This window comes from Lactuca sativa, chromosome 2, assembly GCF_002870075.4.
Source record: "Lactuca sativa cultivar Salinas chromosome 2, Lsat_Salinas_v11, whole genome shotgun sequence".
Taxonomy (NCBI): Eukaryota; Viridiplantae; Streptophyta; class Magnoliopsida; order Asterales; family Asteraceae; genus Lactuca; species Lactuca sativa.
In genome coordinates, this window is record NC_056624.2 from 111305895 (window position 1) to 111327909 (window position 22015).

The 22015-nt window shown below is 35.3% G+C and overlaps 2 protein-coding genes across 2 annotated transcripts; one reads left to right on the plus strand and one right to left on the minus strand.

Annotated features, from left to right (window-relative positions):
• Positions 1 to 6145: 6145 nt before the first annotated feature.
• On the minus strand, positions 6146 to 7918 carry LOC111882060 (polyphenol oxidase, chloroplastic). Its single transcript, XM_023878429.1, has one exon. It carries the CDS (start codon positions 7916 to 7918, stop codon positions 6146 to 6148), a length of 1773 nt encoding a protein of 590 aa, XP_023734197.1.
• A 12526-nt stretch (positions 7919 to 20444) lies between these two features.
• Positions 20445 to 21068, plus strand: LOC111882061 (uncharacterized). Its single transcript, XM_023878430.1, has 2 exons — positions 20445 to 20723; positions 20814 to 21068. Exons 1-2 carry the CDS (start codon positions 20445 to 20447, stop codon positions 21066 to 21068), a joined length of 534 nt encoding a protein of 177 aa, XP_023734198.1.
• The last annotated feature ends 947 nt before the right edge of the window (positions 21069 to 22015 follow it).

Sequence of the window (22015 nt, forward strand, 5' to 3'; positions counted from 1 at the left end):
TTTTAGGGGAGTTTATGGCCAAAAGACCATATATGTTGGAGTTTATGGCCCAAGGGAGTAAACTCCTGGCCGTAAAGTCTCAATAAGGTTCCTAAATGAAGCCTAACATTATTACAACTCAAGTGGTGCATTGCTTCTAGGCTTAAACAAGTGTTTGGGTTTCTTTTTAACTCCATTTAGGAGTTCACGGCCTTGGGACCACTCCCCCATGAGTTTATGGCCGTAAACTCATGGTAAGGATTACCATTTGATGTTTTGATGTTTTTAAGTCCCTAAATTAACAAGGAACTAAAATAGGCTTTTGTACTAGGCTTTAGAAGAATTTATGGCACCATTTGGCACCATTTTATGGAGTTCACTGCCCTAGAACTTCTTCGGCCATGAACACCTTACTCTTGGTGTTCTAAGTGTGTTAGCTAGTCCTAAACTCATTTAGGTACATGTCCAATTTAGTCTCTTGGCTTAAGGAGGGTTTTTAGGGCACCTTGGCACATAAAAATGGAGTTCACGGCCCAAGAACTTCCTTGGCCGTGAACTCACTTTCACCCTTGATTCTTAATTGTTTTGGTGGTCTAAACATGTAATGGTAGTCCCTAGGTTGAGTTCCAAGGCTTTGAGGGACATTGGGCACATTTTTGGCCCTTAAAATGGAGTTTACTCTCCAAGTGTTCTTGGGAGTAAACTCTCAGATCTTAGTGTTTTGACATGATTTTGATGTTTCTAAACACAATCTAAGCCATATAATACAACTAGATAGAAGTACTCACAATTTGGGATAAAAACCCGAAGATCCGTGAGAGAGAATTCGGCTTTTTCTCTAGTTGGAAATGTAACTAATGAATAAATATGGTTCAGATTTCTATATATAGTCCTGAGATTTTTGGCAGAAAATATTTTTATTCCCGGAATGAACTCTAATATCCTAGAGTACTGGAATAAAAGTGTTGCACAAAACCCTAGTGCATCCACTCTTCTGATATCTCCTTAAGTGTAAATCCTGAAAAACTGTCAAACTTATACCTGAAGCCTGAAATTTCACTGTAACTGTTCTAACTTCTATTGGCTTGATATGGTTTGTTCAGAATGGAAATTTCAGGTTGTCACAGATTGATTTAATATTTGTGATTTTGTTGATTTTAGCTTGTTAAAGAACCTTATGTGTGAATGATAACTATTTTTCTGTTAATAGGAAGACAATTAAGCTGCATGAACATCTCTTAATTGTTTACCTCATATGATTTATGTGAACACTTTATTATATGACTAGGATTTGCGAATGTGAAACTAGATTTAATAAGAAAAATAGGTAAATTCATGTGTGATGACCATCAATAAGAGGTTAACTAAAGGACCAAATTAGTTAACCATTACAAGTCTAAATTAACCTGAATAAATAACCTAGTGAATTGAATTAAATTAGACAACTGGCCACTGTTTGGGTTAGTTTGTTCTCTAAGGATTAGTGCAGCGAACGTGAATCTAATCACTTGAATCGGTAGCCAATAGAAGAATTAATCCATTTGCACTAATACCATAATATCAACCATAGGATCAATTGAGTTGAACTAAACAAAAGTTCCCTTCGTTATTGAATTTAGTTGAATCTTTGCTTATCTAGTTTTTAGTTAAGTAGTCTAAGTATTAGTTGGTAAGTTTCTAGTCTTGCAAAACTAGAGGAACCCATTTTCTATTACTTGTTTTATTTAGATAATATTAGCATTTATTTTAATTGTTTACCGTTCCCTGTGTTCGATACCCTACTTGCTTGAACTATATTACTAATCGATAGGTACACTGCCTTTTGTGTGTTTATTTTGTGTCTAAGTTAGTAGGATTACAACTAGTTGGTTTCACACACATCGTAGCCCAAATGCCTTGGGAACTCCCCAAGGTCTTTACTAAGGATGCCTTGGAAACCGTCTAAGGTCTTACACATAGGTGCCTCGGGAACCCCCCCCCCCCCCCCCCCGAGGTCTTTCATGCAAGTGTCACAAATAACTAGCATATCACATATTCAATAACCAACTAGCATATCACATAGCAATTAATGGGTCGACATTGGTGCCTTAGACCTATTGTTATGGTGAGGAGGCGCACCTCTGTCTGTAGAATCTGAAGGCTGCTCTCCTAACAGTCCGTAGACAACTGTGCTGGACAATAATAATATTACTCAATGTTAGGATCAAACACCATCTAAGTGGGGAACCCAAATCCCCAAGTCCTTTCACAATGGCCCAAAAAGTCTTCCTTAGTTAATGGGCCCAAAGTCCATATCCAAAACCACTAATGGGCCTCATGGCCCAACAAGGCCCAATCATAACATCCATGGTCCAAAACAGACATACTCGCCCATTAACCCCTAAACACAACCATGCCCAATGACTAATTGAGGCCTAAAAGCTCAAAGGGCCAAAACAAATCCATGTCCTTCTGTTGTGTGTACGCCTAGCGTACCACCCTGGTACACGCAGCGTACTGAGTCCCTGGGTCGTACGTGCTGTGTACGCTAAGTTACCCCCATCGTACTAACAGATTATCACTTTCTTTCATGAAGTGCTTAATACTCGATTTTCTTACATCCACTAGTTAGATCTAAGCTCATTAAGACGATCTAGGGCATAAAGTTGGTAACTTTATGCCTTTGCATGTCTCATATATTCCCAACAACCCATTATGACCTTTCCAAGGGTCTTAATCCATGCATGAGGTCAAAACACCCATCAAGACTTCAGTTTTATGCTATGAATGGACCGAACGACCTCAGATCTAACATTTCTAGCCTCTGGAGTTGCTCAACTCACAAGAGGAGATCCAAAACGAACAAAAAGGACAAAACTAGAAAACCCTAGCTAGATCTAATGAATAAGATGGCAAGATCAAAGCTTTATACCTCCAGAAGCTCCTCAAGATGAACTAGATAAAGGTTCTTGAAGCCCAATGCCACTCCAAGCTTGCTTGAAGACTTCTTCTTCTTGAATGGACACCAAAAATGGTCACAAATGCACTCCTTAAACTCAAAACACACTCTCAAATGGTATTAGGTTTTTTAGAGACGTTTGAGGTGAAAGAGGCTAATTAGGGTGAGGCTCAAATGAGATAAGGATGCTTATATAGGTCTCAAGTCCGGAAATTAGGGTTTAGACATCTGCCACGTACGCCCTACGTACTCTTGGTATGCCCAGCCTACGTGTTATCCCTCCGTGATCATTCTTGCAAAGTACGCTAAGCGTACCCATGAGTACACCCATCGTACTTAAAGGACTTGTTATGCAATATTTTAAAATCTTTATAGGCTTCAAGTTAATACCTGGTTTGGAGTGTTAAACTCTCTCTCTCTCTCTCTCTCTCTCTCATGAATATCACACCATTCCAAAAACCAAAAACCCACCATTCTAGAAATATATCTTCATGTCTGAGTTCATGTTCATGATTTTTAGGAAACCTACGATTCCAAAAATCAAAAACCCAAACCCAATTTCAAAAAGATATACATTTCCAGAAATAATAACAAAAAAGAAAAAGAAATCAAAGATGTGTTCTTCAGGAAATGATTTTTCTGTTTGTGCTCCAACCCAGGAATCGAATATCCAAGTGTTCATCTCTGAGTTCATGTTCTTGATTTTTAAGAAATCCATCATTATAAAATCAAAAATTAAAACCCAAATTCAAAAGACATTTCATAAATCAATTAAGAAACCCACCATCGAACAACCCTAGATTTCAAGAACTTAGACATGTGTATAATATCATTACGGATCATGCTTAAGAAACCTAAATGAAGATGAACAAACAGGTTAGGATGAACATACACTTCGAATCTGAAACATTGTAAATTTCGATCTAGTGTAATCTTCTTTATATTTTTCTCTAGAACATCACAACCAGACATCACTAGCACAACCTATGATTTCCATAATCAAGTGAGGGAACAAAGGTCAGTCTTCATCTATTCACTCCATCCAATCTATCGATATCCACATACCATATTTACAGGGAAAGATTCAAGCTTTTTACCCCTAGGTAATAGTTTTCATCTGGGTTTTTTTTTTGTTCTAATCATGAAATTGAACCAAATAGGATGTTCTTTGATTTTGAAAATTGGAGCCTTAAAGACTTTCAAGAAAACAATCACCATAAACCACTAGCCATCAATTCTTTTTTCTTCCACTATTCTCATCTTCAAGGAACACATTTTCTTATTTCAAATGGATTCCGCTTGAGTCTTCTGACAAATGGATTACATGCTTCTTGATCTTAGTGGCTTTTGGAATGTTGATTCCAAATCGGAGTTTGTTTAGTTCAAATTTGAACTAATTTGCTTAGATTTGAACACGATTGTAGGTTTGGAAGCTTAGAATCATAATGGAAGTTCATTTAATTGAAACATGAAACCGATTTTGATTGAATTTCAGGTCGAAGTCACGAAATCGGAGTTCCAAAACAATATTGTGGGCATGTTAGAGCTTGTTTTTATCAAAATTAGATAATTTCACTTCAACTTTTCTTTTGTTTCACGGAATTGGGTTTCCAAAATGTAGAATTATGTTCCTCTCCCTCTCCCCTCAAACATCATCATTTCTATTAACTATAACACCACCACTACAAGTAAAAATCATTGCCTTTGTCTTTTTCTATGTCGGTTGGTACCTTGGTGTAGATTCAATTTCCATGTTCATAAGGCATAACAAACGTTTGGTCTTGAAAGGATGACTCCAAGATTCTAGATAGGAAACATAAGCATATAAATAGATAGATTGTTATATATATATATATATATATATATATATATATATATATATATATATATATATATATATATATATATATATATATATATATATATATATATATATATAGAGAGAGAGAGAGAGAGAGAGAGAGAGAGAGAGAGAGACCCTTTATATACATTAAATAATTATATTTCCTTTTATCTGTTTTTAATAACAAAACTTAATAAATGGTCCATGTTTTGTGAAATGACGGAAATGCCATTCTATTAACGACCAAAAAATGATGGCATCAGCTAAAATGACCATAGTTAAAAGTTTTGAAACCATATAGACTATCTGTGAGTTTTTTTTAAACTTAAGGAATAAACTTTGTGAAACCGCAGGGACCATTGATGAAGTTTTGTGTTAAAAGTTTGATATACTTGGTGGTTAGTATGTTAATAAACAAATCACTTGTGTTTTTAGACATTTGAAAGCTTTGGTAGTTTTTTGGAAATTTGAAAGCTTTGGTTTTTATACAAGAGTCTCCTTACATCTCCACTTTAACTCTTTGGCATCTTAGGTGTGCGCTTAAAATACATCCTACATGGCGCATAGGTGCCACCAAGGTGGCGTGGCCTACACCGCTCCATCTCAATTGGCATGACAAAATGGCAACCCACTGCGAGCTATTCATTGTTTTCTTTTCACATTTTCTCTCTTCTCCTTCCTTTCTTGCCACAATATATAACCATGCATCACTCCCTTTGTATGACAAAAATGAGGCGGGAGGTCTTTGCCATGGTACACCCATAACATCATTCCCTCTGGCCTTGGAGAACGTTGGCATGGCAAAACATAGCTTAGGGATGCATATGGTTAAAATTGTAATGAAGTTGACTTGATTATAAAAAACCTAAATAAACACATACTAAAGTTGTAACATGGTATATTCTAAAATGATATCTCTCCAAATTTCTCATGCTTTGTCGAATTTAAAAAAAATATAGAATTGTCACAAGGGTATTGAAATTAAACGCCTTATCAATATTAATCATCTGGGTTTTCAATTAAAACTAAATAATTTAAAATTGAAAATCGGCCAAAAATGGGGTTTAAAAGAGCTCCAACTCGTTGATAACCCTCCCGCCCAAACTATGAACGCAACTCCGAATTCATCAAAAATTAATCTTTATGAGTTAGATGTAAAATGATAGATACAACAATACTATATATAGTGATGATATAATTAAATTGCATTTGAGAGTAAACAAGTGAAGTACATTTCATGACTTGCAATCAAATTATTCCAAACGTTCGAATCATAGTTATATTAAATTACGAAATTTATTTTTATATGGTACGTATTACATACTGAAAAGCATAATATCTTTCATGACCATACTTTATTGTTTACAGAAAATGAGAACTTATTTTTATCGAACTTCATATTCGATTTTTATCTCTTGAATGGAAATTCCACTGCCGTTAGTTTTGGGCACCAATGTCACCAACACCTTTTCATCATTATCAGCCGTCAAATCCTCCAAAAGCTCACTTATCCCTAACCTCAATCTTGTCTTCATATTCTTACCATGATCATGGTTATGAGGGACATTCACAAAACTTCCTGCGAACTCAAGTTGATCCGCTGTGGCGCTCATCCCATCATCTTCACAGTTAATTAAAACATCAAACTTCACAAACTCATCTGTCTTCACTTCAATCCCATCGATCACCAAAATCTCTTCTTCTTCCTCTTTCTCTTTCTTGCTCCTCGATTTCTTCGGCCTCGGAACCAGCACTTTTATCACCTTATCAAGATTCCCTGGAAAAACATTTTTTGTATATGGTATATGGTCGTAGGATACAGGAGCCCTTTCCGATGGTCGATAAGGTTTGCAGTTTATCCATGGTATATCTACATCTTGATAAACATAGCCAAGATTCTTAGAGTCACAACAATCCCTCACCTTGGCTCGAACCAAGTCAGCGTTCTCATCATAGAACACGAACGATGAATCAAGCCATTCTTTATCTGTAAAATCCTTTCCACCGAGAGTTTTCCATATTGACCACATTCTATCGATATTCGCATGATGTGCATAGAATATAGGATCTCTAGCAGCAGAATAAAAGGTACCCATGTCTTCCCAATTCTTTTGTTTCGGATCTCCGGTCCAGCTATGAACCGGAGCATGTGGTGACACCTCGATGGAGCCAGAACCAGGGTTAGGCTCATCACCTGCACGATAAGGTCTACCCATGAAAAGACTAGCAGTCTTTGCACTAGACACCATTTGTCTATACATAACGCTGAGATTTTTGGACGTAAGCTCAGAGCGGCTCAGATTTTTGTCGACACCATTGAAGTCAAGATCAACCACAGACGGTGGTTGATGATTCGTATCGCGAAGAGGATCGTATAATTGAGAATTCTTATTTGTAAAAATATCAGGGATTTGCATACCATCTGGTGCATCCCAGTTCCAAAATGGAATAGCGAAATTTGGGTCATCAATTAATTTGCCACAAATTTTCTCGAAAAAGTATACGTAATAGCGATGGTAAGGAAAGAATAGCCATGAGGTATGTACTTGATGTTCCAGATTTGGGAAACCGACTTGTTTATACGAGCCATCGCAATACGCACAATGAATGTTAGCTTGTTGCATGAAGTTACGAGGATCATCATGTGGGAGAGCTTTCATGAGCTCGATAGCTTTATTGAATTTAGCTATGTAATCTTCATTAACAACCAAATGTGCTGCCGGCCTGACACGGAGAGTATTTGACTGCGGTGGTTTGAAGTCGAGAATATTTGTGGTGATTGGAGGGCAACAATTTATGGGTTCAACACCTATGGGTAATTCAGCTGGACCACATTTTGTGACGTCGGGAGCCATGACTGGATCAGCAAAGGCCAATGAATTAGATCCAAAAGTGGTGGTGGCGCTGTACAGACCTCCGATCCCTAAAAGGATGTTTCTCCTATCAAATTTGCTGGAGTTTGCATGGTGGTTGTCATCATCTATGGTTTTGCATGAAACTGCATGGCGATGGTTGGAGATTCTAGCTATTGGAACTTGAGATGACTTAAAAGAGAAGGAAGAAGAGTAGGTGAATGAGGAAGAGAGGCTCCTTCCACCGGTGAAAGTGGAGGTAGTGGCAGTAGGGGTTTTGGTTGGTGATGCTGCAGGCGATGCCATAGTCTTAGGTTTAATTTTGAGAGTGAGATATGTGAAGAGTATATATATTTATATACGAGCGTATGAGAATCGAATTTTACTAATTTATCCTTTTAGTTTAATAATTGAAGTTATAATCATTGAGTGTATTACGAGAACTCTATAAAACATGAATTGTTGTGTATGGATAAAAAATATTGTGTACGAATCACTTCTCATATATATATATATATATATATATATATATATATATATATATGTATATATATATATATATATATATATATATATATATATATATATATATACACACACACACACAACATCACAACTAACTAGAATGGTAAATCACATAATTAACCCTCAACCATAGCATAATTACATAAAATGACCAAATATACAACTCTGTATCTAATATTCCCCCCCTTCAAGATGGAAGAGGAGAATATATATTCTTCAAAGACATCTTGGATATAAGTGGTAGTAACTTGGTAGATGGTAATGGTTTTGTGAATAAGTCTGCTAACTGAAATTGAGACTTAATGGACATTAATCGAATAGTTTGATTAAGAACTCTTTCTCGAACAAAATGTAGATCTATCTCCAAATGTTTGGTCCTTTCATGGAAAATCGGATTGGTAGCAATCTTGATGGCTGAATCATTATCACAGAATAATAATGTTGCTTCTTTAGTGTTAATCTCAAAATCTCGTAACAATTGTCTCAACCAAATTATCTCACAAGTAGTAGAAGCAATAGATCTATACTCGGCTTCAGCTGAAGATCGAGATAGAGTAGCTTGTTTATAAGATTTCCATGAAACTAGAGAATCTCCAAGATATATGCAAAAATCAATAATGGAGCGTCTTGAATCTAAACATTTACCCCAATTTGCATCACAAAAAGCTCTTAATTGGAAATTGGATTTAGCAGATAAGAAAATTCCTTGACCATGATTTTGTTTCAAATACTTCACCAGATGACACACAACTTGATAATGAGGAATTCTTAGAGAAGACATGAACTGAGATAATTTTGAACTGAAAAAGAAATGTCTGGATGTGTTATATTTAAGTATAACAATCGACCCACTAATCTCCTATATCGTGCAGGATCATCGAATAGATCACCTTTATCACTTTGTAAATTATTTCTGGGATCCATAGGAGTAGAAATAGGTTTGGCTGCTAGGAAACCCAAATCCTCAATTAGTTGCAGTGTATAATTTCTTTATGAAGCAAAAATTCCTTCTTTGGATTTAGCCGCTTTTAATCCTAAGAAATATCCCAGAGAACCCAAATCCTTTAGCTTGAATTTGGCACTTAATCGCTGCTTAAGAAAATTGATTTATGTATTTGATGATCCAGTAATCAAGATATCATCCACATATACTAAAAAGAGCAACATAAGTGGATCCCAATCCTTTGAAAAACAAAGAATAATCTGACTTTGATTGTGTAAATCCCAGAAATAACATGAATGAAGAAAATTTCTCAAACCGTTGTCTTGAAGCTTGTTTGAGACCATATATTTATATATTAAGTTTAAATGCCAAAGAAACATTTTTCGGGCATTTGTCTTTCTGAAGTTTGAAACCAGGTGGTATTTCCATGAAAACTTCTTCTTTTAGATCTCCATTGATGTAACGCCCGTAGATTAGGTCTAGTCAATTTAGAGACGATAAACGTCAAAAATGACTTTTTGATAGAAGATTATTTAGAATAAATAATCTTAACTAAGTTGTAGTATATGTCACAAGGTTTCCGTGCATATAAAGAACGCCGAAATCCAAGTTATAACGAATAAGTTATGACCTGTGGATGTTTCGCGGCAGAACTGGCATGACGCTGAATGACGTAAAAAGTAAATTTACGTTAGATTAATATTTAACTTTAACGATCTAAACAAAAGTTGTAGAGTTCGTTAAACCATGAGCGTGCATAAAAAGAACGTCTGAATCTGACTTCGTATGAGGAAGTTATGATTTTTCTAAGTTTCGACTTAGCGGTATGCAGCCCGAATACTCGATTTGAGATCGAATGGTCTTTAGCCGAAACAATCTAAACGTGAAACGAAGATCTTGTTGATGGTAGTCCAACGGTAAAAAGACAGACAAAAACGAACGTCGGACGAAGAAGTTATGAATTTCTATCAAAGTTTTTATGTCCCGGCCTACTAAAAATACATAATAAAAAATAAAGTCAAAATTAGTCAACGGAGTCTAAACGAAAGTTGTAGAGCATAATCTCACCTATGCGTGGATATAAAGAACGTCGAAAACAAAGCTCGTATGCGGAAGTTATGAATTTTTGAAGATCGTGGCACACATACCAAAGCTTATCCGAAGCGTACGCCCAGCGTACTGAGTACGCCCAGAGTACTTGGAAATTACGCCCAGCGTACTTGGAAATTACGCCCAACATAATCCCAGACCCAGCAACCTATAAATAAAATGCCAAAGCTACCGATTTCTTTTGTTCAAACTCTTTCTTCTCTCTAGTTTTTGCCTCGATTTGCGTGCCAATTATATCCCGAAGCCCCGATATCATTCTCGAGCCCCAAAACAAGTTTCGAAGTCCCGAAGATCCCGAGAAGTGAGATTCCCGAGCCGAAGCCTGCCTGTGAGGAGCCCGGTTTTTGTGAAGATCTTCAAGATCTACCCAAGAATACTACTTCTACAAGTCGTAGTGCTGTCCGATCATCTTCTGATCAAGTGAGTGTATCGTCACTTTCGTCTTACACATAGATATGAAGTATTTTATAAAATACGTGCTATGTGTATATATATTGTTGTTTATATGTGTGAGTGTGTGGTTACTTTCTTCTAACACATAAATATGAAGTATTCGCTATGAAATACATGCTATATGTTTATATACTGTTGTTTATTTGAGATAAATATGGAATAGATGTTTTATATGGTTTTTAAATGAGTTAAACTATATATGTATTTTATATCTACTAATATGTTGGATAGAACATTGGTAGATGAGATAGTTGGTATGTGATAAAATGATGAGGTATGTAAGATGATTAAGAATGATATTGGCAGATGCACCGATTAGAGAATGTCGTAATACTAGCAGATGCGCTTAAGAGTAATATTGGTAGATGCACCAAATAGAGAATGTCATAATACTAGTAAATGCGCTTATAGGATAATGTCGGCAGATGTGCCTAAAAGAGAATGTCATTAACCTGACATGCACACCTCATAGTGTCTGATGTAATCCTGGCTGAGGCGCTTAAAGGATGATATTGGTAGATATGCCTTATGTAGCAATGGATTTTGTGTCAATCCATAGGTCAATCCTTAGGAATGAATGAATGAATGATAGTTGAATTCTTAGGGTAAAACCTTGAGAAATAAAGAAGATAATGGGGATGGGTAATTGAGTTTATTGTTTGATGGTTGAAAATAATAATTATATTATTGTGGGTCGAAAACCTTATATGCTCACCAGGCTCCCAAGCCTGACCCACTCAGTTTTCTTTGTATCACATGTATCAATACGAAGGCATATTTCACTGAGAGATTATAGGAGATGTAAATCATTAGTGTAAATAAATGTAAGTTCTGTTTATGCTTATGTGTCTGTATCGGAACATGACATCCCGGGATTTTTTTTATATAATGAAAATACTTTTCTTTAAGAAATGCTTTGATAAATTCTTATTATATTTTGTTTTGGGGACAAATTCCGCAACAATTTTCTTTAAACGATTACTCTGATTTTAAAAACAAAGCATAAACAAATCGGTCTTTTCTGGCCGTGAAATTGGGGATGTCACAATTGAGGAAAGCATTATTGACATCTAATTGGACTAAATTCCATGACTTGGTAGCAACAATAATAAGGAGCATCTTAACAGTTACTAACTTAGCAACAGGGGTATATGTGTCAAAAAAATCTACTCCTTCTTGCTAACCAAAACCTTTGGCAACTAAATGAGCTTTATATCTTTCAATTTGACCATTACTTCCATATTTCAATTTATAAACCCATCTTCATCCAATTGTATGTTTATCAGAAGGCAAGGGCATAATGATCCAAGTATTGTTTGCTTCCATTGTAGTAAGTACTTCATCCATTGCTTTACACCATTGTGAATATTTTGCTGCTTGACTAAAAATTTGTGGCTCAAATTTGGCTGAAATGTTCATGACTAAAGCTTTCTGACTTGGAGAGATCTTGTCATAACCGAGAACATCTTCCAAAGGATAAAGTGTATTGAATGATAACTTTTAACGTGTAACAGATTTACAATGAAAATCTTTTAAGTATAATGGTGGATATCTGGTTCTAGTAGGTCTACTACTAGTAATGTTAGGATTATGAGAAGAAGAGTTTCCAGAATTAGAAGAAGAATTGGAATCAGGTGAATGACCAGGATGATCAGAATTAGAAGAATCTGGAAATGGAACATCTTCATTTGTGGAAATAGGAAGCACAAATTGATCAAAGAAAGAAGATGTTTGAACTTAAGTATTCATAAAACGAAATATTGATTCATGAAATACAACATCTCTGGAAATGATAAATTCATTTTTGGAAAGATCATAAAGTTTGTAAGCCTTCATGTTAGGAGGATAACCAACAAATACACAAGATTTCTCCCTGGGTCAAAATTGTGATATGTTTGCAGCCAAAGTAGAAACATATGCTAAACATCCAAAGCTTCTTAATTGAGAATAAGAAGGATGTTTACCAAATAAACTTTGATAAGGAGTATTGTAGTGTAAAACTTTAGAAGGTAGACGACTAATAAGATATGCAGCAATCAAAATACATTCACTCCATAGATTCAAGGGTAAATTTGACTGTAAACATAATGCTCCATCCACATTAAGCAAATGTTGATGTTTTCTTTCCACCACATAATTTGGTTGAGGTTTAGCAACACATGACCTTTGATGAATAATACCTTTTTGATGAAAAAATCTATAAAGTCCATCTCTTTAGCATTGTCAGATCGAAAAACTTTAAATTTCTTATCAAATTGAGTAAGAACCATTTGATAAAAGGCCGGAATAATGGTAATAACATGTGACTTGTTTTTCAACATATCAATCCAAGTATATATGCTATGATCATCTACAATTGTAAAAAAATATCTGAATCCTTAAATAAATGGAGTAGAAAATGGACCCCGTATATCACAATGCACAAGGGCAAAACAGTCATTTTCCATATTGTTGACAGAAACAAAGGGCAATTGTTTTTGTTTGGCTAAAGGACAAATGGAATAATGTGAGAGATCTGTATTAGCAACTTTTACAGATAACAACTCTTTTATTGGTGATATACACTTATTAGATTGATGCCCTAATCTGGTGTGCCAAACATCTAAGGAAACAGAACAAATCTAGATATCATTCTTATGGCTTTTCTCATCCAACACATAAAGCTCTTGATAGAGATCAGCTATGCCAATCATCTTCATATCTTTCATATCTTGGATCAAAGCATGATGACAAGTAAACTGTATCATCAATCTTTGATTATTAGTAATAGAACTCACAAAAATCAAGTTCTGATCAAAATAGAACATATGGAACATCTTTTAAAATGAAAAGATGATCAATGATTATGTCACCAATAAGATTAATAGGAAGAGTAATCTTTTTAGGAAAAGTAACAATGTAATAAGAAACTCTTTTATTGTTGGAAAACATGGAAAATTCATGACAAACATGTTGAGTTGCACATGAATCAATTATCCGTTTCTATGATTTTTGCCCTGAATTAATAGAAATGGAATAACATTTACCAATAGTTGTTTCCTCGTTTGGATTAACAGAGATCATATGATTGGAAAGAGCTGACATGATTTGCTGGCATTCTTCTTGATAAAATCCTTTGAGCATGTTAGACAAATCATTGTTGATAGATGACATTTGAATACTTGGATCATCATGACAAGCAACTGCATCAACCCTACTTTTGGACTTACAACTAGGAGGATATCCGTGAAGCTTATAACATTTGTTAATCATGTGACCTTGCAACTTGCAATTAGTGCAGAAAGGCCTATCACAAGTGGTATTCTTGAAGTTGTTTTGAGGCTTGCCACAATTTTGAGTTGATTTAGCTGCAAAGGCCATTAAATGTTGAACATCACTATAAATAGACTATTGATTCTCTTCTTGAACGAATCATTCAATCCCATTAAGAAATTCATTATATGCTCATTGTGAAAATGTTGCTTAATGTTCTCAACACTACAACATTCACATTTGTTACAAGTACAATTAGGTCTGAAATTGACTAATTTATCAGTAATCTTTTTGAGTTTTGTGAAGTAAGTAGCAATAGAATCTTGATTCTGACTAAGATTCGATAATTCTCTTCGAATTTGAAAAATTCTCGGTCCATTACTCTGCTGGGAACGATCTTTTAAATTGTTCCAGATTTCAAAATCACTTTTAGTAAACATGATACTAGCTGAAATTTCTTTGGAAACTGAATTTAAAATCCAAGAAATTACCAATTTAATGTTATGCATCCATGCATTGAAGTTAGAAATTTCAGACGAGCTTTGCTTTGGAAGAGATCTGTCAATAAATCCAGTCATGTTCTTCACAAATAAAGCCATCTAACCTAATATCAACTTCACCACAACCTTACTCACTTTAAGAAATATTCGTTAATCTACATAACCAATTTTATATAAATAAAAGGAAAATCTTGAAAAATGGGTGGTGTGGTTTCCAAAAAAATAGAGTTTGTTCTTTAACATTTAAGATAATCAATATTGGTCTCTATGATTTCAAAATTTTTAATGTAACTGATAACCAAGGAAAATCTTAAGGGTTAATACCTTAAAAGTCATTATTTATTTATCATTGTTTCGATTTAACTCTAATTTTATTTTTTGTTCTTCATTTGCCATTATAGCTTAAAAAATTTTATATTTTCGGCCTTTTATTAGTCACCTACAAGTCATGATGACGTGTCGGTTTTGCATTTCCTTAGTTTTCATTTAGCCTCAACATTTACATATAAGTTTGCATTTAGCCCTAACAATTTTTTGTTCCCTATTTGCCATTGTTTTTTAGAAAATAAATTTCATTTTAGCCCTTGGCCAGTCGTTAATATGTATTTTTATTTCTTTGGTTTCTCAACAAATACGTCATTAGAAATATTTGTTTTCTTAAGAAATATGTCATTAGAAATAAACAATTGTTTTTTAGATGAGTTACGAATGAATTAACAATTTTGATTGACTCAAAGGTTAGCATGTCATATTTTTTCTTAGATGTCATAGACTCAAGACATACACTAGGTCATTTTTCTTCATTTTAAAATACATGTGTACATTAAATACAACAAACACCGATAATACAAAAAAAAAAAAAAACTCATTAACTTACCAGCTAACACCCCACGCTTAACGAGAAAGCACATTTTTTACTCTTTAGAAATATATGGTTTCTTAACAAATATGGCATTAGAAATAACCAATTGTTTTTTAGATGAGTTACAAATGAATTAACAACATTGATTAGCTCAAAGATTCGCATGTCATATTGTTTATTAGATGTCATGGATTCAAGACTTACACTAGGTATTTTTCCTTCATTTTAAAATACATGTGTAGATTAATTAAATATAACAAACACTGATAATACAAAAAAAAATCATTGGTTTACTTGGTAACTAGGGGTGCAAACGAGCCGAGCCGAGCCCGAGCCTGGCCAGGCTCGACTCGGGTTCGTTTAAGTTATATGAGGCTCGAGTCCGAGCTTGGCTCGTGCTCGTAAAGAGTTATTCAAGCTCGGCTCGGGCTCATGCTCGACTCGTTGTTATCTGACATGCCTAAATAAGCTTAAGCCCGACTCGAGCTCGTTTACTACTACCCTAAATTCATAATTCCCCTAATATATTTTATTTTAATATATATAAATACTAATAAATTATATTATGTAAAGACTCGTTTAGGCTCGTGAGCCTAATCGAGCTTAGTGACATAGGCTTGAGCTCGAGCTTGTTTAATAAACAAGCTTAATATTAAGCTCGAGCTCGGCTCGGGCTCGTTTAAAATCGGTTTGGATTCGAGCTTTTAACGATTCGATCTCGAGTAGCTTACGATTAGCTTGGCTCGTTTGCACCCCTATAGGTAACACTTCTCACCCTCAAGAAGAAGTCGCAGTGTTGACTCTTTTCTCTGTTTTTTCCTTTTTCATTTAAAGTTATTATGTTTTAAAATACCTATTCTTGATTGGCCAATGGCTAAAACCATTTTTTTTTCTAAAAAACAATGGCAAATGGGGAAAAAATATTGGGGCTAAATGCAAACTTATAAGTAAATGTTGGGACTAAATGCAAACTGAGCAAAATAGAAAACGACACGTCACGCTACCTGTTGATGACCGGTCAAGGGCCCGAAAATAAAACTTTTTCTAAAATATAATGGAAAATGAAGAAAAAAATAAAGTTAGGGTTAAATCAAACCAAAAGTGTATAAATAATGGTTTTTAAGGTATTAACCCAAATCTTAATACCTCAAGGACCATTTATGTCATTTACTCGTTGATAACAATTAAAGTTTCTTGTGTCCTGGAAAATGGGTGAAGTTGATGCAGGAAGGACCTGAAGAAGGTAGGAACACATCATAAACCATTAAAACTAATATATCTATGGCTATTATGTTTAATTTAATCATCATCTCATCTAGTTTTCATTCCCTTTTGTTGATTTTAGGATTCCATCATTCTCAAACAAAATCCTGAAGATTTTTACCATTTGTTTAATTCCATTTATTTGCGATATATCTCCTTCAACTCAGTTTTTAAGGGGCTTTTTTATAATAATATCCTGGTGTCATTATTTCATTAAGCTATTAAATTTCACGATTTCATTGATTCTAATCGATTTGAAAGCTTGATTTTTTATGTGGGTTTCTTCTAGTTTTGAAATACGCTTGTGGAGTAAAATTTAGGGGTTTGTTACAATGCAATGGTCTTTTTATTTTCAGTTAGGACAATATGCATTTGAAAGAGAAATATTTGCTACTAAAGCCATAGAAATCTTCAATCCTTTTTGTTTTCAACACTAACATTAGTCTTAATCTACAAATTCAGCAAAACCTAAAAACAAAATTGAGAGAAGTTGATGTCTCGAAGAGATTGAACCATGAAGAAGACATTACTTTTCATCTTAAATATTTTAAATTCCTATCCAATTCGAAAACTTTGAGACATAAAGTCTCACATATCAAACAATTATCGAAATCTAGGGGATGTATGTGATGTAGATAGAGTTATATACCTTCTACAATAGACAAAATTGTAAGGGGTCTGTTGCTCTGAGGATTTGTTCATTAGTGTAATCAGTTCTTGTTGAATATTTAAGTATTGCGTCATTGGACCTTGTTATTATTCCTTTTTGTAAACGGTTTGGTCATTTCCAACCGTAGTTATTCTTAGGGTTAAAGTATAAATGGTGCATGCATGTATCTAATTTGAGGAACTATTGATTGATCTTTTCTTGTAACCCTAACACTCCTCTACAATAGTAATTCTTTAAAGAGTTCTTCTGAGGTGATGTCTTTTAATCATTCGACACCAGTTGATACATCTTGTGTTCTTGTTTTCATACCGTGCTATTTATTTACTTGTCAGAATCAAATCGATAGAATTTTATTCCTAACAATTGGTATCATAGCAGGAGGCTATGTACTCAATACGCAACTATTTTGTTTGAAGAAGCTATTAGGGTTTCCGCAAATATTGGATCTGTTTGAGCCGTCACTGATTTATTGATGTTACCCTATGATCTCGATATTAACCTAATACGTGTTTATAAGTCTGATTCTTGATAGGTATTGAAATCATGTCAACATGCAACACGACGATTCACAGTTAAACTCCATTAACATTACAAGCAACATATGATCGAATACAAGGTTTCCAATCTTGTTTCCTCTGGAATATGAAGTCTGGGCGTCACTTTTTGAAGATTACGTTGTTGGATCTGAGGATAATGGTTACCTGATATGGGAAGCCATTACTCTAGGCCCGTTTGTTCATACTGAAACTCGAAGAATCATTAAAACTCAAAAGGAATACAACCAACTGCTCATCGATGTGAAGGAAGTTCCCAAGGATGAAAAAGGCAAACTTGTCAGCAATATCAAAGAAATGAGGGTAATCAGATTCTCCTTGCAGTTTGATACATTTAGTTTAGTGAGTTCTTGTACTACAACGAAAGAGATCTGGAATAGGCTTAAAGAGCTTTATCCTACTGATGTTGATCTCAAGCACGATACCCAAACCCTTCTGCTTTCAGAGTTTGGTCCTTGTACACAAAATCCGGAAGAAAGTCTGAGCCAGACGTTCAACCGCTACAACCATCTTCTTAGTAGAGGTATCGGGAGCGAACTGATCGAACAAAAAGTTACCTTCACGAATGGACTCATATAAGAGTGGATGGTTGTCGTGTCTACCGTTAAAGAACACATACAATTCAAAAGTTATACATTGACTAAGCTCGTTGGTATTCTTAAGTCACATGAAAGTGTGGTGACAAGAGAAGCGAAATTTGTTTCGAGTATGGGGTCCTTAGCTCTTATGGAAAAAGGCAAAAATGTTACAGAGGAAGAATCTAAAAAGGAACTCTCTGATTGTGATATTTATAGCGAAGATTATGTACTGATGATTACAAATCCCAAATGGTTCGCCAAAAAGAAATTTCCATTTGCCAAGAACAAAAACTAGCAGGGAAGTTATAGTGTTGAGAAAGTGAAGGAGGAGAATAAAAGTGCTCCTAAGAAGGAAGAAGAGAGGAAAGAAAACAAGCTCGTAGGTGATTCTGGCTATGACTGCAATTATTGTCATGGTAAAAATCATCTGGCAAAGGTGTGCATGTTGAGAAGGCTGAACGAAAAGAAAGATGGCGAGGATGATGAGACTTACTACATGCGTAAGCTGGAAGAGATCAAGAAGAAGAAAACCACTGACAACTCTATGCCTGCTTTAATTGTGCAGGAAAATGTTGAAGATGAGTTTGGAGGAGTGGAGATTTGGTCAACTGACTCAGAGGATGAAGAAGTTTGCAAGACCACACATGGCAGGGCATTCGTTGCGAAGGAATAAATCTCAAAGTTCTTCCGTAGGTGCTTGATGGTGACCAATGGTGTGTCAACTAGTAGTGGATGCGAGGATGCAAAGGGAAGAGGAGACGAGAGGTGTTTTGCTGCGAAACTTGTTAGTGGAAAAATCAATGAGTGTGATCAACTAATTAAAAACGTACACACCATTCTTGAATCCCTTAATGTACCTGTATCTAACTATGAATCTGAATTAAGCGACCTAAAATTTACTTTTTCAAGTATAACTAATAGTCTTAAACAAACTCATCTAGTGAATGCTAACCTAACTGATCAAATCAGCAGGACGTCATCCAAGAGTGAGGAGCGAAGGATGTGGATTAAGAAGATGGAGTCTGAGTTGTCTAAGTCTAGAGATGAATCAATTTATTTGCAGAGAGATAATTTGAAGTTTTTGAAACAAAGAAACATCTTTTGTTAGATTGCTAAATGACTTTATTCAAATATTACTCAGATGCATTTAGATTGTGAAATAGGTAAAAAGATTCACAAAATGATCTTGCCTTTCCTTGAATTCAAGGAAGAAGAGATTGATGCTGATTGTTACATGTGTGAATCCATTGTCTAATCAGACGAAACCTCTAAAGCTTATAGAATTGAACTGGACAAAGTTAAATCTTTTATTAAGTCCAATGACCATCAGGACATGTTGAGAAACTTGCTTGATGAAAATGACCGGTTGAAAATCAAGACCGAAACAGTACAGAAATTTGACTCATTGAGTTCCAGGTTAAGTTCAAAAAATAAAATAAATCTTGAAAAACAAATTTGAACCGGTAAAAGTCCTTATTTCTGAAAACTCAATTGAGTTCGCTCGCATTTCTCAAAATAAACTGAAAATTTTGAAAGAAAAAGCTATGCTTATCCTAAAGTCCAAACTGTCCCAAATCAAGTCTTCAAAGTTGATGGAGTGGATAAAACTCAAACAATGGAATTAACATCCCTCGTAGAAGAAGACAACAAAGATGGGCGTGACAATTACTTTTGGTCTGCACCAATTGATAATGCGGACGAGACTGTAGGTTTATTAGATAGGACCTCATGGATAACAAGGGGACGTTATGTGGCTAAACCTATAAATAAGCCATCAAGTTTTGAGAAGGGTAGTAGGAGTGGTACTAAGGAATGTCCAAATGAAGATAATTCTGGAAAGAGCAAATCTCATGCAAGAAAATCAAAGCGAAAGGCAAATATTCACAAATCTTCAAAGCAACTTGGTGAGCAAAAACGTGAAAGGAATTAGAGATATCAGAAAAATATCAACAAAAGGAAGAAATTTTGGCAATCCCAAAATTCAAGTTACGTTCACAAAGAGAAATCTTCAAATCAAAAGACGAAAGCTAGTTCACTTGCGAAGTCTAGTCAATGTTCGCACTGTCATTCTTACAATCAGAAAAAGAAATCAAAGAACTTTACTCCAAAACCCTGTTCTTCGATGAAATCAAGCGCAAAACCAAAATCTCATCTCCCTCAACCCTTAAAATCTTTACCTAACGATGTCAAGGGAAAGAGAAAGCTAGTCGAGGAGTCTAACGTACCAACCAATAAGTCGATGTATAATTCTAAGAGAGTGGAGAGAGAATTCATCAAAAATCAAATCAAATCTAAACGAAAACAATCCGATTTAAAAGAGACAAAACCACAACATAATAAGATTAAAGTTTTCACCATTAAAAGGAAAGATGAAACTACTTTAATTAAGAGAACTTATTTGGTTGATCTTGCTATAACTTCTCCTCGTTTTGTCAAAGGCTCACCAAGACCCAAGCAACTTTGGGTTCCTAAATATGCTTATTCTTTGTAGGTTATTCATGATGAGCAGTTTGACAACGAATGGTACATCGACAGTGGTTGCTCACGTCATATGACTGGGAGAAAGGAAGAGCTAAGAGAGTTTCATGCACTGAAAAATGGTGGAAATGTAATATATGGTAACAACTCGTTTGGAACGATCAAAGGATATGGGATGATTACGAATGGAGATTTCTCAATACGAAAGGTGGATTATGTGGAAGGACTACAACACAGCCTAATGAGTGTTTCTCAATTGGTAGCTTGAAAGAAAGCTTTGATGACGAAGGTTTTGAGATTGTAGAGAAGGAAACGAAAGCATTTCTTTTAAAGTCTCCTAGGAAAGGCGAAATGTATCCCCTAAATTTGAACCTGATATGAGGAAAGCTGTAACAACCCGATATTTCAACTCTTTGTAATGACCTAAAGAGTCAAGTATTGTAACCACCTTGGGGTAATAAAATTTACTTTGATAATAAAATGCCCAAAAAGTATCTATTTAAATTCCTATTATGTTTAATATCATTAAACTAGGATCATACTTAAAAACAATGCCCAAACCCGGCTTCGTATGTTGAAGTTAAGATTTTTCCAAGTCCGGCTTAGCAGCAGACAGCTAAAATCTCGAATCGGAGATCGAACGACTTTTGGCCGGAATGACCTAAACGAGAATCGAAGGTCTCGACAATGGTATTACAGCGGTAAAAAGTCTGGCAAAAACCGACGTCAGATAAAGAAGTTATGAATTTTTAAAGAAATTCCTTAAACACGACGATTTATAAAATAAATAATAAAAATAATTTCGGAATTTGCCAACGGAGTCTAAACGAAAGTTGTAGAGCGTAGTCTCACCTACGCGTGGACATAAAGACCATCGAAAACGGAGTTCGTATGAGGAAGATATGAATTTTTGAAGTTTATTAAATAAATTATAATTATATTTAAATAAAAATGCTAGTAATATCCGAAGAGGAGTCAGCATCCTCATCCGAGGTACGGGCCGCGTAACCTCGTACGCCCCGCGTACCCGAAGGCCTTGGTCTCGGTCCGTCCACGTCGCCCCTATGCGAAGCTATCCGACCCGCCGTCCCATCCGACCCGCCGTCCCATCCGAAGCCGAAGCAGTCGAGGACTCGCTCATGCATGACGTACGCGTACACGCTGCGTACGAGCGTACGCCCCGCGTACCGAGGCTTCTTAGACCCCCTATAAAAG